This window comes from Bacillus rossius, chromosome 1, assembly GCF_032445375.1.
Source record: "Bacillus rossius redtenbacheri isolate Brsri chromosome 1, Brsri_v3, whole genome shotgun sequence".
Lineage (NCBI taxonomy): Eukaryota > Metazoa > Arthropoda > Insecta > Phasmatodea > Bacillidae > Bacillus > Bacillus rossius.
In genome coordinates, this window is record NC_086330.1 from 335,005,247 (window position 1) to 335,018,270 (window position 13,024).

Genomic DNA, 13,024 nt, shown 5'->3' on the forward strand with positions numbered 1-13,024 from the left:
CGTATCGGTAGTCGCTTTATACCGCTTATAAAAACGTAAGCAGCGCCAGTTTGGTTGTGTTGATTCCTGTATTCCTGTATAGAGCGCGCGCACGTAGTCGAAATTGATATCGATAGCTCGCAGACTGCATGCACGCACGCGCTTTGTCAGGAACCGAGTTAACCCGCCCGATCGTTATGCGTACCTATAGTTATAATCACGTTCTTGTTACGGGTTTCTTTTTTTTTTATGTTGAATAAAATTGTTTTATTGCATCACTCATTAATTTAAATTATTTGGCGTGCTTTTGCAAAGTCTACTTTTTAAATAAACGTACTTTCCATGAATAGGTTTTGTTTTTATGGATTACTTTAAATTTTTTTTTCTGCATAATAGTATTCTCCGTTCATCTACCTGGGTTTTGGAATAAACAAAGCCTCTTGTAAACATTTTCATTGGCTGCCGGCCGCCATGCACATTATTCATGCACAAGAAATAGTCCCTTGGTTACGTATCATTTGTAAGTATTTTTACACTGCCTTTTTTATAACAATTGTTCTATAGCATTATAGCTTTTCACCATTAATATCCAATACAGTTTAATGTGTCAGCAAGTATTTACTTACAATTATGTTAGCAGACGCCGTGTGTACAGTGTACAGTTGATGCCCGGCACAACAGTTGTATTTCGGATTCGCGCGCACGGTTTGTTATGGCTGACGCCGGACCGAGTTTTGTAAAGCACAGAACGGGAAAGCCTTTGAAAAGTGCACAGAAAACTATTGTGTTGAATGTTTTAAAAACATTTTCAGACAAATATCCGGATTGTCGTGTGAACGATATCGCGAGTTTAACTGCGGAATTTACGGGTGTTTCGAAGAGCAGTGTGCTTCGTGCAAGGAAAGAATTACAGGACACTGGGACATTAATAACTCCCGGGAAGAAAAGGAAACTTGAGTATCCTGTTATCATAACTTGTGATGATTTTGTGAAGACGGCTATTAGGCGTAAAGTGCATAGTTTTTTCTTTGCAAATGAACCACCTACACTGAAGAAAGTGCTACGGTGCTTCCTGTTATATTACTTCTCCGTTATTTTATTAGCACCGACTGTACTGAAGTGTGTGTGTTGCAACTAGTGCTTGGCGCGCAAGATGAATTCAGCCTATCACTTGCTGATGCGGCGCAGTGATACGACGGTGTTTGTTTATTTCAAAACTCAGCTGAGTGAACCCACGGTCTCACCCCTAATTATAAACTTGAGTTTAGAATAAAATGTGCGATGCTTAAGCGATAAAAACGGTAAATTTGTAACTTTTTTTTGTACCACTTCCTTATGCTGTGATATTTTGATGTGACAACGTGTAATAAATCGATGAACGCCGGCTGCACGCACGAAAAAGTGTCCTGCTACGGATGTTCCTGTTTGCTCATTGTACTCATGCGTGGCATCTCTCTTCCACTCGATTGGAACAACCATCGATTTGACTTTTCAATCATATTTTCGTCGTTTGAATTATTAATATTATGTAATTTAACGATCGTCCACCGATTTTCAGCACAATCGGTACGGTTATTTAAAAGTAATGTTGAATATTCAAATACGTTTTAAACCAACAATGGTGTTTTACAGTTACACATAATAATTCAAATTATAACCGGGATCTTTAGCACAATGTTTTAAAAAATATTGTAATACCTTATAAATAATTTTCGTGTATTAGGAATGCGTATTTGTTATAAAATCGTGTTATAAAAACGAAATAATATTATTCCCCTACCGTGAACAAAATTTTTATAAAGATATATATAACATCTGAAACTATCAATTATCAAATATGGCCTTGTGGCTGAGTGGTCAGCGGCGCTATTTTCTGATCGTAAGGTTTTCGGTTTGAATCCCAACAGATGCGAATTTTTTTTTTTGAACTTGTAAAAACTAAATACGGCGCACGTAACATTTCAAAAGTAATAAATATATTTGAATAATGAATGCAAATAAAAGTACGTAAATTGATTAATTAAATTGTACATTTCATTTCACTCCTTTGTATCCATACAAAATAGTGATAATTCAATAAAAATGATTCAATTTTATTCATAAAAGAATGCAATGGTAGATTTTATCATACAAAAGATAGAAAATTAAAAAAAAAAATTCTTCCTCAAAGAATATAATATTTTTAATGCCTAAATGGTTTGGTTGCAAAAACCTATTACGGCTCAGTCTCAGGCCAAATATGATATTTCCTTTTCTTCTGGATCAATCATTTCATCAATGTTTTGTTATGACGTTGTCACGTTAAACTATCGTCCGTAAACCGACTTTACAGACAACAAATTTTTTTTTTAAATTTTTGAGAATCTGGTTGTGCTTCTTCAATATAGTCTCACTTTAATTTTAGTTACTTGATTTAAACTGTGAATTATGTGACAAGTTTTTCAAAGGTGGGTTAAAAATTTTTAATGATCTATGTTATTTTAATAAATATTCTGAAATTCGATTCGAAAAAAATTCAAATCTCGTGATTTTTTTTGAAATTTGATTCGAATTCGATTCGAACTGAAAAATCACAATTCGCAGATGTCTAGTCTTAATGTCATAATACGTAGTTAAGTACAGTGAATTTCAACTTACAGAATATTATTTCTTAATTTCGTGGGTGATATTGTTTGTGGGGGTGGGGGGAGGTGGTGGAGGGATGTTAATATCTGACAGTGCTGTCAAAAAAACAGCAACATGCTACTCAGAACAAGAATGTTTTTAAAAAGAATTGGCCGTTGTATGTAGTGAGGAACCACGCCAGAATTTTCCTTGAGTAAGGACCATCAAAATAAAAAACTAAGGGCCTGTGGGAAAGTAATTTTTTGGGACCCCTCCCTATAATTTAATTTACAACATTTTAAACCCAACAATTAACTTGCCATGACTGACCAAGACATAATTTGTGAGATTTCTTAGGATTCTATCAATGATAGACTTGTAAATTTTGTCATATCAGGATAAACCATGCATTATTATTATTATTATTATTATTATTATTTTAAATCAACCAGGCTCCCTCTGGTGCCCAGGGTCCAGGAAGTCCACCCTCCTTCCCCCAATTCTGCTCCACCCCTTGACGGCCCTGCCTGGAGTGATTTAGGGGAACAATATAAAACCGAAACCAAGGTGGTTGAACCGAGATTTAAACCAGAGTTGTCTGTAATGCAAGTCCAGTGTCTTACCGCCTGCGTCACCTTTCCGCGTGGCTGGTGGGTTTCGGGTTCCAGGTTTAACTCCCCCATAAGTCGTAGATTTTATACCTGTGGGAAAATATCCTGTAGAACTGAACTTTATTGTGGTGTATCATCCACATGCTGTGGAGGGCAGCCACCATGCAATCACGCTGCCCAGACGACCTAAGGTGCTTTACCGATTTCACCACTGCTGCATTATCTCAGGTCACTGCACTTGGAATTGATGAGAATTTTGGCAGTAATGTAGTGAACAGGATAGCCATTATAGTTATATTGTCTCCAAGGACCTCTGTGCCCTAACCATACTGTTTCCTAAAAACTTAAATTTGAAGGATGTTTAACAAGAATTAATACGAGGTGTGGTTTTTTAAAGAACCTTTTTTGGAGTTAGGCTACTGTGGTCGGCATTCCGTGCTAACGGGCCGTCTACCTACATTTGGTGGCCACCCACAAATGCCATTATGGAAACATTCAACCATGTTATTGTTTGTTTGCGAGTACAGTAAACTCCCTATTATCCGCGCATGCTACGAAAAAATACAGCACACATGTAAATCTGTATTTTATTACAAGTGAGCAAATTTGAACTCTACTGACGAGTGTATTGTGTACAGTATACAGTAAAACGCCACAGGCCTTCTCGGAACTCATGCAGTAGGCTTGTATGCATTGCTATTTTTATCTCTGTCGCACTTTGTTTCTGGTCGTATGGTTGAGCACTTTTATGTTTACATTACTGTGCTACCGGATTGGGGGTTGAAGTGTTCGTCGAATCCTAAGGCGCCACCACATGTATAATGGGCATGTGGACCCGGCTACTCTGTTCCCAGGACCGTGACGTAGCCCGTGTGTGGTGAGGCCCGTTTCCCCCTGTATCACTCAAAATCTCCGAGAACGACGACAGGTGCATGAAGCTCCTTCCTCTCGCAGCGCTTGCGACTCACTGACCATTCGTCCTCGCTCGGCAACTCTCGGGAGCGGAGCACTGACGTCACATCGGTGGGCACGGGCCGACACATGCACGCACAACACACTAAGGCGGGCGGTCGTAGAGGGTGGTGGTGGAAGGAGGGAACTCGCAGCGTGTAAGAGGAGAGGTGGTGGCACATCGGGCTCAAAAGGGCGCAGCCCGGAACGATGTGAACTGAAATGTATTATACGTTAATTATTCAGTAAAATACTACAATGTTAGCATCATTGAACAAATTTTACTGTTAATTGTAACTTTTACTGTACATTATTAATTTTTAGATTTTTATGTTGAAATTAATGTTTCCTTATGTTTCCCATTTTCGGCTCTTTTGCGGATTATCTGTGATTTTCACTATCCACGGTGGCCCTGCCACTTAATTTCGCGGATAATCGGGAGTGTACTGTATTTAAAATGCCTCTGCTGAGTGAGAATGTTGCCGACTGTGAAATACGTGCTGTTATTTGATTTCTTAGTGCTAAAAATGTGACTGCGGCTGGAATTCGTCGTATCACTTAAGTGTTTGAATAAAACATTATGACCAATGGAATGGCACAGAAATGGGTTAGCTTTTAAAGATGGCCGGACGAATAATCAGGATGAGGAAGAAAGTGGGTGAACTTCTGTTATTTATGAAGATTTAGTGCAGAAAGTTGATGAAAAAGTTAAAGAGAACAGATTATTTATGATTTCATCATTATCTGAATGTTTTCTCTGTATACTTCACTGATCTGACGATGAATTTCGTCATCTGTCATGTTTTTAGCACTAAGAAAACAAATCATAGCGCGTATTTCATTATAGGAGGGGTTTCCAATCGGCGAACATAATTTAAATACATACTCACAAACAAACGTAAAAACTGTTGAATGTTTCCGTAATGGCTTCTGGCCATCAGATGTAGGTACACAGCCTGCATGCGCAGAATCCTAACCACAGTGCTGCAGCGGTCTAATTTAAAAATGGTACTTATTTAAAAAACATGCCTCATGCATAAAACATGCCCAAGTTCATGTGCAGAGTGTTATAAGCTAGGTTCCTAGGTTTTGCCACAACCCTAACTGATGGGGTTTTGGCAGGGAAAAATAATGTCAACGATAAATACATATCTATCTAAGAATAATTCTACTTTAAAAATTATTAGAAACTTACAAATGTAAAAAATATTGCCTTGGCTCATGGCAGTTTTAAATAATATTTTTTCTTGATACTGAACCATTCTGGTCAGTTATTAGGTTAGACTTTTATAATGGTTTGCACATTTTTGAACTAAAATTATACAATATACAATTTTTCGTAGTACTAAATATTTTTAATTTTGTTGCAGTTACCAGCCATATCGTACGCATACGAAAAAGCAGAATCTGATATCATGAAAAGGCCACCACGACGACCAGGAATAGACAGTCTTGCGAATAAAAAGTATATATATACGTTACATGCTTTTTATATATATGTATTTTTTGTATTTTATGTTAATGTTATAGTGCATAACCAATTGCATATTATTGCCAGATGATAACAGCGACCTGAAAGAGAACATTTTTAAAAAGGCTTCATATAGCTTCCCAGTTTACATAGTCTGCATTCTGCATACAGTGAGATATCTTTACAACATTCTTAAAAAAAATCTCAGTTTTAGTTATTAAAAGTTAGGAATTCTTTAAAGAGTTATAAGTGAAGTAGTACTTTGATTATACTGTATAAATAAGACAAGGATCTGTCAAATAGAATTTAGTTATCTATTTTTATACCCCAAATTGTTGGAGGCATTCCTCCTTTAAGACAAGCTATGAACTAAATAAATGAGAGTTGGTAGGAGAAGTGAAAAACAATTACTTACTTTGAAGTACATTTAATTGCTGATTCTTTGTGATAGGTTGATGATGATGGCTTACTGCCAAATTGGAATGATCCAGGCTGCGGCCGGATTCTTCTCGTACTTTATAGTGATGTCAGAGAATGGCTTCTTGCCTTCAAGACTCATTGGCATTCGACAGGAGTGGGATTCAAAGACTACGAATGATGTTGTTGACTCCTACGGCCAAGAGTGGGTATGTATGGCATTTCGTCATTAGACTTTCAATTATATAAATTAATTTATGGTTGCATCATGTATGGAAATTATGAAAAACCATGAACAGTTGAATTTTAAAGTGGTCTCTGACAACATGAAAATGTCAGGGAAAACTTCAAAAAGTAAGGGAAATAACGCATTGTAAATTTTATTCTAAAATAAATTTTTAACTAATTTTTTTTTATCAAATGTAGGTTATATGAAAGAATAGATAAACATTACTGTGATTTTTGCTTAAAACAGATAAACCTTTTGTATTTGGGTGTGGATGTGTGATTGAAATACCACTTTAATTTTAAAAAATGACTGGCAATTATTTAACGTTTGGTCAGAGAATGTTTGAACTGTCAAAACTGATCTGGAAATTCTGTGGCAACAATGTAAATAGTCAAGTGTTTAGCTTTATAGGTATGTTTATAATAATAATAAGTTGTGAGGTTTCGATGTCCCCATAATTTTTTAAACTCTAGAACTGCAATCAAAATTATTGCATACATTAAAATTAATGAAATTTTTTTTTTCTACAGTTGTGTGAATACTGCTATCCATAAATGATACGTAAAAGAAAATTCTCATTTAAGATTTACATCATAATGAAAATACTTTTTAGAACTTGGTAAGTAATTTTTTTTTGGGAAATATGGAATGAAATATCAGGATATTCGGAAATCGAGGTGCAATTTTTTTTTAAGGAAAATATATTGGGAAACTCAACCCTGCAAAGTAACATGTGCAAACTGTATTGCGCAAATTTGAAATTCCAATGCTAAGGGCATCACTTCACTGGCTGGAAGGATGCGTGACCACAGTGCCGTAGTTTTTGAACGCTCTGCGGGAAGCAGGCGATGAGCAGGGCTCAGATGTTAATAGTTCGTCAAGTGCACTTGCAACCAGAAGAATGCTGTAAATCATAATGGATAGTTGGTGGAAGTACGAGGCGTGTTTAAGTAAGTACCATTTTAAGGTAGACTTCTGTATCTTAACCTACTTATGAATACTCTTCTCCAATTAAAGGCACTTATCGTATTACACAAGCAGCTCTTGAATCCCATTCACAGAGAAGTCTGCCCCCTGACTTAAACTCATCAAATATTTATGAAAACATAAAATGTATCTGTTCTCTTTCACTTTTTTGTCAACTTTCTACACCAAATCTTCAGTAATAACAGAAGGTTCCTCATTATGAATGATCTTGCGGCCATCTCTAAAATTTTTAATCCATTTCTGTACCATTTAATTGGTCATAATGTTTTCTTCATAGATTTCACTCTTCTGACGATGAATTTCTGCCTCTTTGACGCCTTCAGCACTAAGAAAACAAATCTCACTTGCTTACTTCCAAAGTCGGCGGGATTCTCAGTCGTCGGAGGCATTGTAAATGCTCAAAAGCAAACGTAAAAGCTGTAAAATGTTTTTGTAATGATGTCTGTGGTTTGCCAACAGATGTAAATTCAGCTCGCATGCGCGGAATACCGACCGCAGCACTGCGTATGTTCGTGCGTTTGGTTTTGGGCGATTATCACACTTTTGATGGTTTAGTAAGTACGGTGCTGCGATTAAAGATTTGAGAAACAGTACCTAATGGTAGACAGACTTTACTTTCGCAGAGATGGCTGATAGGCACATGATGTACGGGGAGGTGAGAGGAATCACAGCAGAAGCAGTGCTGTTTCAACAAGGTTACCAGATAAAAAAAAATCTTTCCAGTGTCCAATATCAGTCTGTTTGTGCCTGATGATGGGAACAGATGCCAGTTCCCGAAACATCACAACGGTTTTGTCATAGGAAACCTACTGTGTTCGTCTGTGATTTTGTTGTGTTGTCTACAATATCTGTTTATCTTCATCGTTGGGTTCGTAGATTTGTTGTGTTGTCTGGATTTTCTGTCATTGTTGAAACTTTTCGTCGTTGCTAGCCCACTGTGTTCATCTGTTCTGTTAGATATATTTTTTGTTACTAATTTCCTTCCATGGAATGTGCTCTGATATTTAAGTTTGATTATGTTCGTCTGTGCGGTCATCGTGTTATTCACAATAACTGTTTAGGTTCATCGTTGGGTTTATCTGTTTGACATAGCTTAAGACGTATGTACAAGAAATTGTATTAAATCAACATTCTTATTGTATTGTTTTTAAAGATAGTAAAGGTGGCTGATCTTCAGCATTGCTCTAAACTTTTTTTGATACATGCTTTATGATGCCACCATTAATTAGTCTTACGTGACACGATGTTGGGGCCGTCGATCCAAGGATAAGCATCTACGCTTGTGGCGTGGGTCGTACATTCAATTTAAAATTTCCCTCCCCCCTTCCTCAACACTTCCTACTACTTGACCCAAAATTATGAGTTAAGTAAATATCCAAGTGGTTTGTAGCTTTGTCACCTTAAACATTTGTGCACAGGCACGTGATGTAAAGCAATATCTTTAACTCAGCTTGTTTCATGGAACAGTAAAGCCTGCCCTCTTTTAAATTTATGACTTGGTGAATTAATTTCAGTTTCAGAATCTCCAATTCTTAAGAACAAGTTTTAATGGAACACTGCAATAACAACCAAAAATAGCACCTAAATGTATGCCAATGCATTATTTAACAATATAAATTCAAGTTAAACAATACATTTTAGCACCATTTAAACAAAATAACGTATATTACTAAATTATAATTTTGAATACTCAAAATTAAACTAATGGCATTTGTACCCAATTGTATGGACAGAATATAACACAAATATTATTTTCTTTGCTGGATTGTGCATCTCTTACAAACTCATTTAAAAATAACTATCAATGTTCTTACATTTTTCAAAGACCGTTCACACACACACACACACACACACACACACACACACACTTTCCAGTTTATTTTTATTGTTCCATTTAAATCTGTCTATACATGCTGAAAACTTTTTTTTAAATCTTATAAATGGGACATATGTTGCCTTACAATCAAAATTTATTATTATCAATTCTAGGAAATATTATTGCAGTATATTTGTTGAATAATACATATTATTTTTTAATATAAAAGTAAAATAAAAAAATCTGGTTTTAAAAACAGTAACCATAAAAATAAAACCGTAAAATGTTGACTCTACCGGATGACTTCAGGCCCCAATTTACAAACACGGCAACCGGGCACGCCAGTTTTTTAGGTGCGAAAAATTAGGGCAAAATAATTTATGGATGAAAAAAATAAGTCAAGCGGAAGTTTTAGTTTATAGTACCTATTACAGGCGCTTAATAATATTGGGCCTTAAAACAAATAATTTAGAATGAGATTTAAAACTATTTTAACAATATACAGTATAAAAAAACTCATGTTTTTTTAAGGTAGTTATAAAAGTCATATAAAATTGCAACAACCATTTATTACATTTAAATAAAAAAACACAAAAGTCTTTGAATAACTTTAGTGTTTAGTTGCATAGTGGCTTTTTTTTTTAAACTGATAATAAATAATCTTGAATTTGTAACATTGTGTGATGTGTGTGTGTGTGTGTGTGTGTGGGGGGGGGGGGGGGGGGGGGTGGTTAAAGATTATCTGCTCAGAGCTCTAGCTGCCTGTAAATGAGAGGTTGATCATGTTCTGTTACAGTCCTACAAGGACAGGAAGATTCTGGAGTATACTTGTCACACGACATTCTTCGTCACAATCGTTGTGGTCCAATGGGTGGTCCTCATCATCTGCAAGACATCTCGCGCCTCGATCTTCCAACACGGGATGGAGTAAGCGAACTTTGCAGATTATGTGCCTGCAGTAATCTATTAAAAATTTAACTTAAACAAAGTGTTTGAAAGGAATCTGGATTCACATTTGTTTAATCTGTGAGTGTTTGCTATGTAAGTTTTTCAAACAGTTAAATGAGAAGGTTCCATTCAGAAATGCAGAACATTTTTTCAGTTTTTTTTTTTAAATTTTTATTTTACTCAACATGTAGCCAAGATATACAGAACTTATTGTGTGTGGAGGGAAAACATTTGTTTTCTTATATTTTTAATGATTAGATCTTGAAACTATTTTATCAACATATCTATTTCACATTACCTATATTGGCAACCAAATACTTTTAACCATTAATTACATTCCAGCAGGTGTATTGCCTATCCTTTCTTTAGTTATATATTAATTAGTTATATGTTTAGCTTTTATCTTTAAACATCTTGTTAGCATTCAAGTTTGTTTTATATCATCTTACCTCCTTAACATCAACCCTCTTTTAGTTATACTTTTTTTTTCATTACATGTAATGTAATGATAGAGAATATTTTAATTTGTAAAAAAAACTATCACCTTATATTCACCACCAATAAAGGGAATAAATAAAATTAATAATATATAATATTCATGTAAGTAGAAATATAATAATGTATCTCAACCTGTAAGTTAAAAATATTTCAATTGCTTTATTATATTTTATATTTGGTTTTCATTAATTTGGAAAATATTTACAAACATGCAGCATTATTGAAAAAAATTGTACAAACTTGGGAAACACCTTAATTTCTCATACTTGGGCAAGGAACTCAGTACCAAAATGGTACAAAGGAAAAAAAAATAAATTTTGACAACACAATAACGTATATCCTACTACGGTGTACACTACCCCAATATATGCTATTTATTATATGTGTACAACCAAGGGTAACATAAGTTTTATTGTGTTAAATCTCGTGTATTTATTAAAGTAAAGCATTTTTGTTTAGCAACTGGATGATGAACTTCAGCCTCGTCTTTGAAACGGCATTGGCAGCATTCCTTGCATACACTCCAGGCATGGATAAAGCCTTGAAGATGTACCCTGTGAAGTAAGTGTTCGCGACATGATTCACATAAAGAGGTTTCCGATTTAAATGATTATTTTGCACGTAGGCCATTGCTAAGTTGCACTGTATGTCGTAGGTTCCTTTGTCGGTCGCTGTCGTCCAAGGTTGTTGTTTGTCTGTACTTTCTGGTTTTGTTGCAACTGTCTCATCGTTGTCGGTCCACTGTATTCGTCTGTGCGGTCCTTCCACGGGCATCTGTTTGCTGTCCACCTACAGTTAACATTCAACAATGGCTTATTTTGGCTTGTGTATTCATCTTTCTTCGGGTTTTCTCCATGACATACAGAGCAAACTGACCGTGGTCTATGTCCATAATAATTATTTAAATCAATCTTCCACATTGCAATCATTAGAATCACTAAAAGAACGTAGGTTTTCGATGGCTTTACTCAGTCAGTATTTCCTTCACCACGTTTCATGCAGAAATCCTCAGTTTTGGCACATTCTGGTATCCGGCACCTAGTGAGATGCTCTTGTTCAGATTTTTCGGGGGTTCTGACATTTGATGTACCATAAAAAAAATGGTTGTGAAAATTCATTGAACGTATTTTTGCTAGCTACCTACGATTAATTGCAGGTGTTGTTTTAAGATTTTTTCAAATCCCCATTTCTGGTTACACTGTATGTTGTAGGAAACCTCAATAGCAGACAACAAATATGAACGTGCAAACACACAGTTTGCCTAATTCCTACCACAGAATTTTCTATGCTGTCGTATATTTTTAAATTTTGCACAGACTGAATATGTCTTGATTACTGTGTGTTTGCACATTCATATTTTTTTGCCTGTTAATTGAGGTTTCATATTACATACAGTAAAACCAGAAATGGTGTACTTATGTACTTATGTCCAAAAAGAAAACCTAATATCAATCTTTTCCATTGCAAGTACCATTCAAAGAATGCAAGAGTTGTAATGAAATTGACCTGAATTCATACACCCCAGTTCATTAAAAAAAAAAGTGAATTGTCACCAATGGAATTTTACAATAGGATGAGGTTGTAGAACAAACCTCAAATTAAATCCTGGCTATGAAATTGGAGCTATGCTCAGCCCTGAATTCTATTTGTGCGAATCCAATACATGTCTCGAAAATGAGACAACTATAAATGGAGGCTGTTTATTAAATATTTAAGATAGTAATTCATGCACAATTTTATAAAAAAAAGAATAGCTCAATTTTACAAGGTTTGTGTTTAGATTACAAATTATTTAAAATCATGAAGATGTGGAGGGAAGTTGTGCTTAATATCAATTGTATGATTATTGTTTGTCTCAAGTTTAAACGTACTGGGTGCAAATGTGTTTTGATCGCAGCTAAATTTTACAACGCTTGATTCTTGTAAACGTGGTCAATTCCCTTGCAGATTTCACTGGTGGTTTTCGGCTGTTCCTTTCATGGTGTGCATGTTCGTCTACGATGAGATGCGGCGCTACTTCATCAGGAGGTACCCTGGCGGCTGGGTGGAGCGCGAGACGCACTACTGAGCAGGTCCGCTGCAACAGGATTGCTCTTCCCGGCAGCTCTGGCGTCCGCGGAACGGCAAGGCGTTGCTGCAGCCAAGTGGTCGCTCCACAGTGGTGTCAGCGGGTGCTTAAATCAGCGCGGCAGGACTGTGCAAGCGAACGAACTGTCATCAGCAAAGCAATTTTGTGTTTGTGAGCAGAGGGTTTGTGAGCAAAGTGTAAAGATATTTTTGTAATATAAATTTTTACTGCAGAATTGGCACAAGCATTTTATGAGTGACTCACTTAGAAGAACATTTTTCTGTACTTTTAAAAAAGTATTCCTTTTGAAACCAGCCGCCAAGAGATTGTTTGTAATATCACAAGAAAGACCATCAAAACTTTGTGCTACACATGGCTATGGTTAATTTTTTGCATGTGCGAAATAGGTACATTTTTCGAGATAATATGTACTGGTATTCAGGAA

General features: G+C 35.9%; 1 protein-coding gene across 3 annotated transcripts in view; it reads left to right on the forward strand.

Annotated features, from left to right (window-relative positions):
- Positions 1-12,814, forward strand: part of LOC134528080 (sodium/potassium-transporting ATPase subunit alpha-like) — a 96,101-nt gene extending 83,287 nt beyond the window's left edge. For all 3 annotated transcript variants that reach the window (XM_063361328.1, XM_063361329.1, XM_063361330.1), the window contains 5 exons: positions 5,516-5,610; positions 6,068-6,242; positions 9,862-9,992; positions 10,971-11,072; positions 12,459-12,814. In XM_063361328.1, coding sequence (XP_063217398.1) covers positions 5,516-5,610; positions 6,068-6,242; positions 9,862-9,992; positions 10,971-11,072; positions 12,459-12,579 — 624 coding nt within the window. In that variant the 3' untranslated portion in view covers positions 12,580-12,814. The remainder of the gene's footprint in view (positions 1-5,515; positions 5,611-6,067; positions 6,243-9,861; positions 9,993-10,970; positions 11,073-12,458) is intronic.
- Positions 12,815-13,024: the final 210 nt, after the last annotated feature.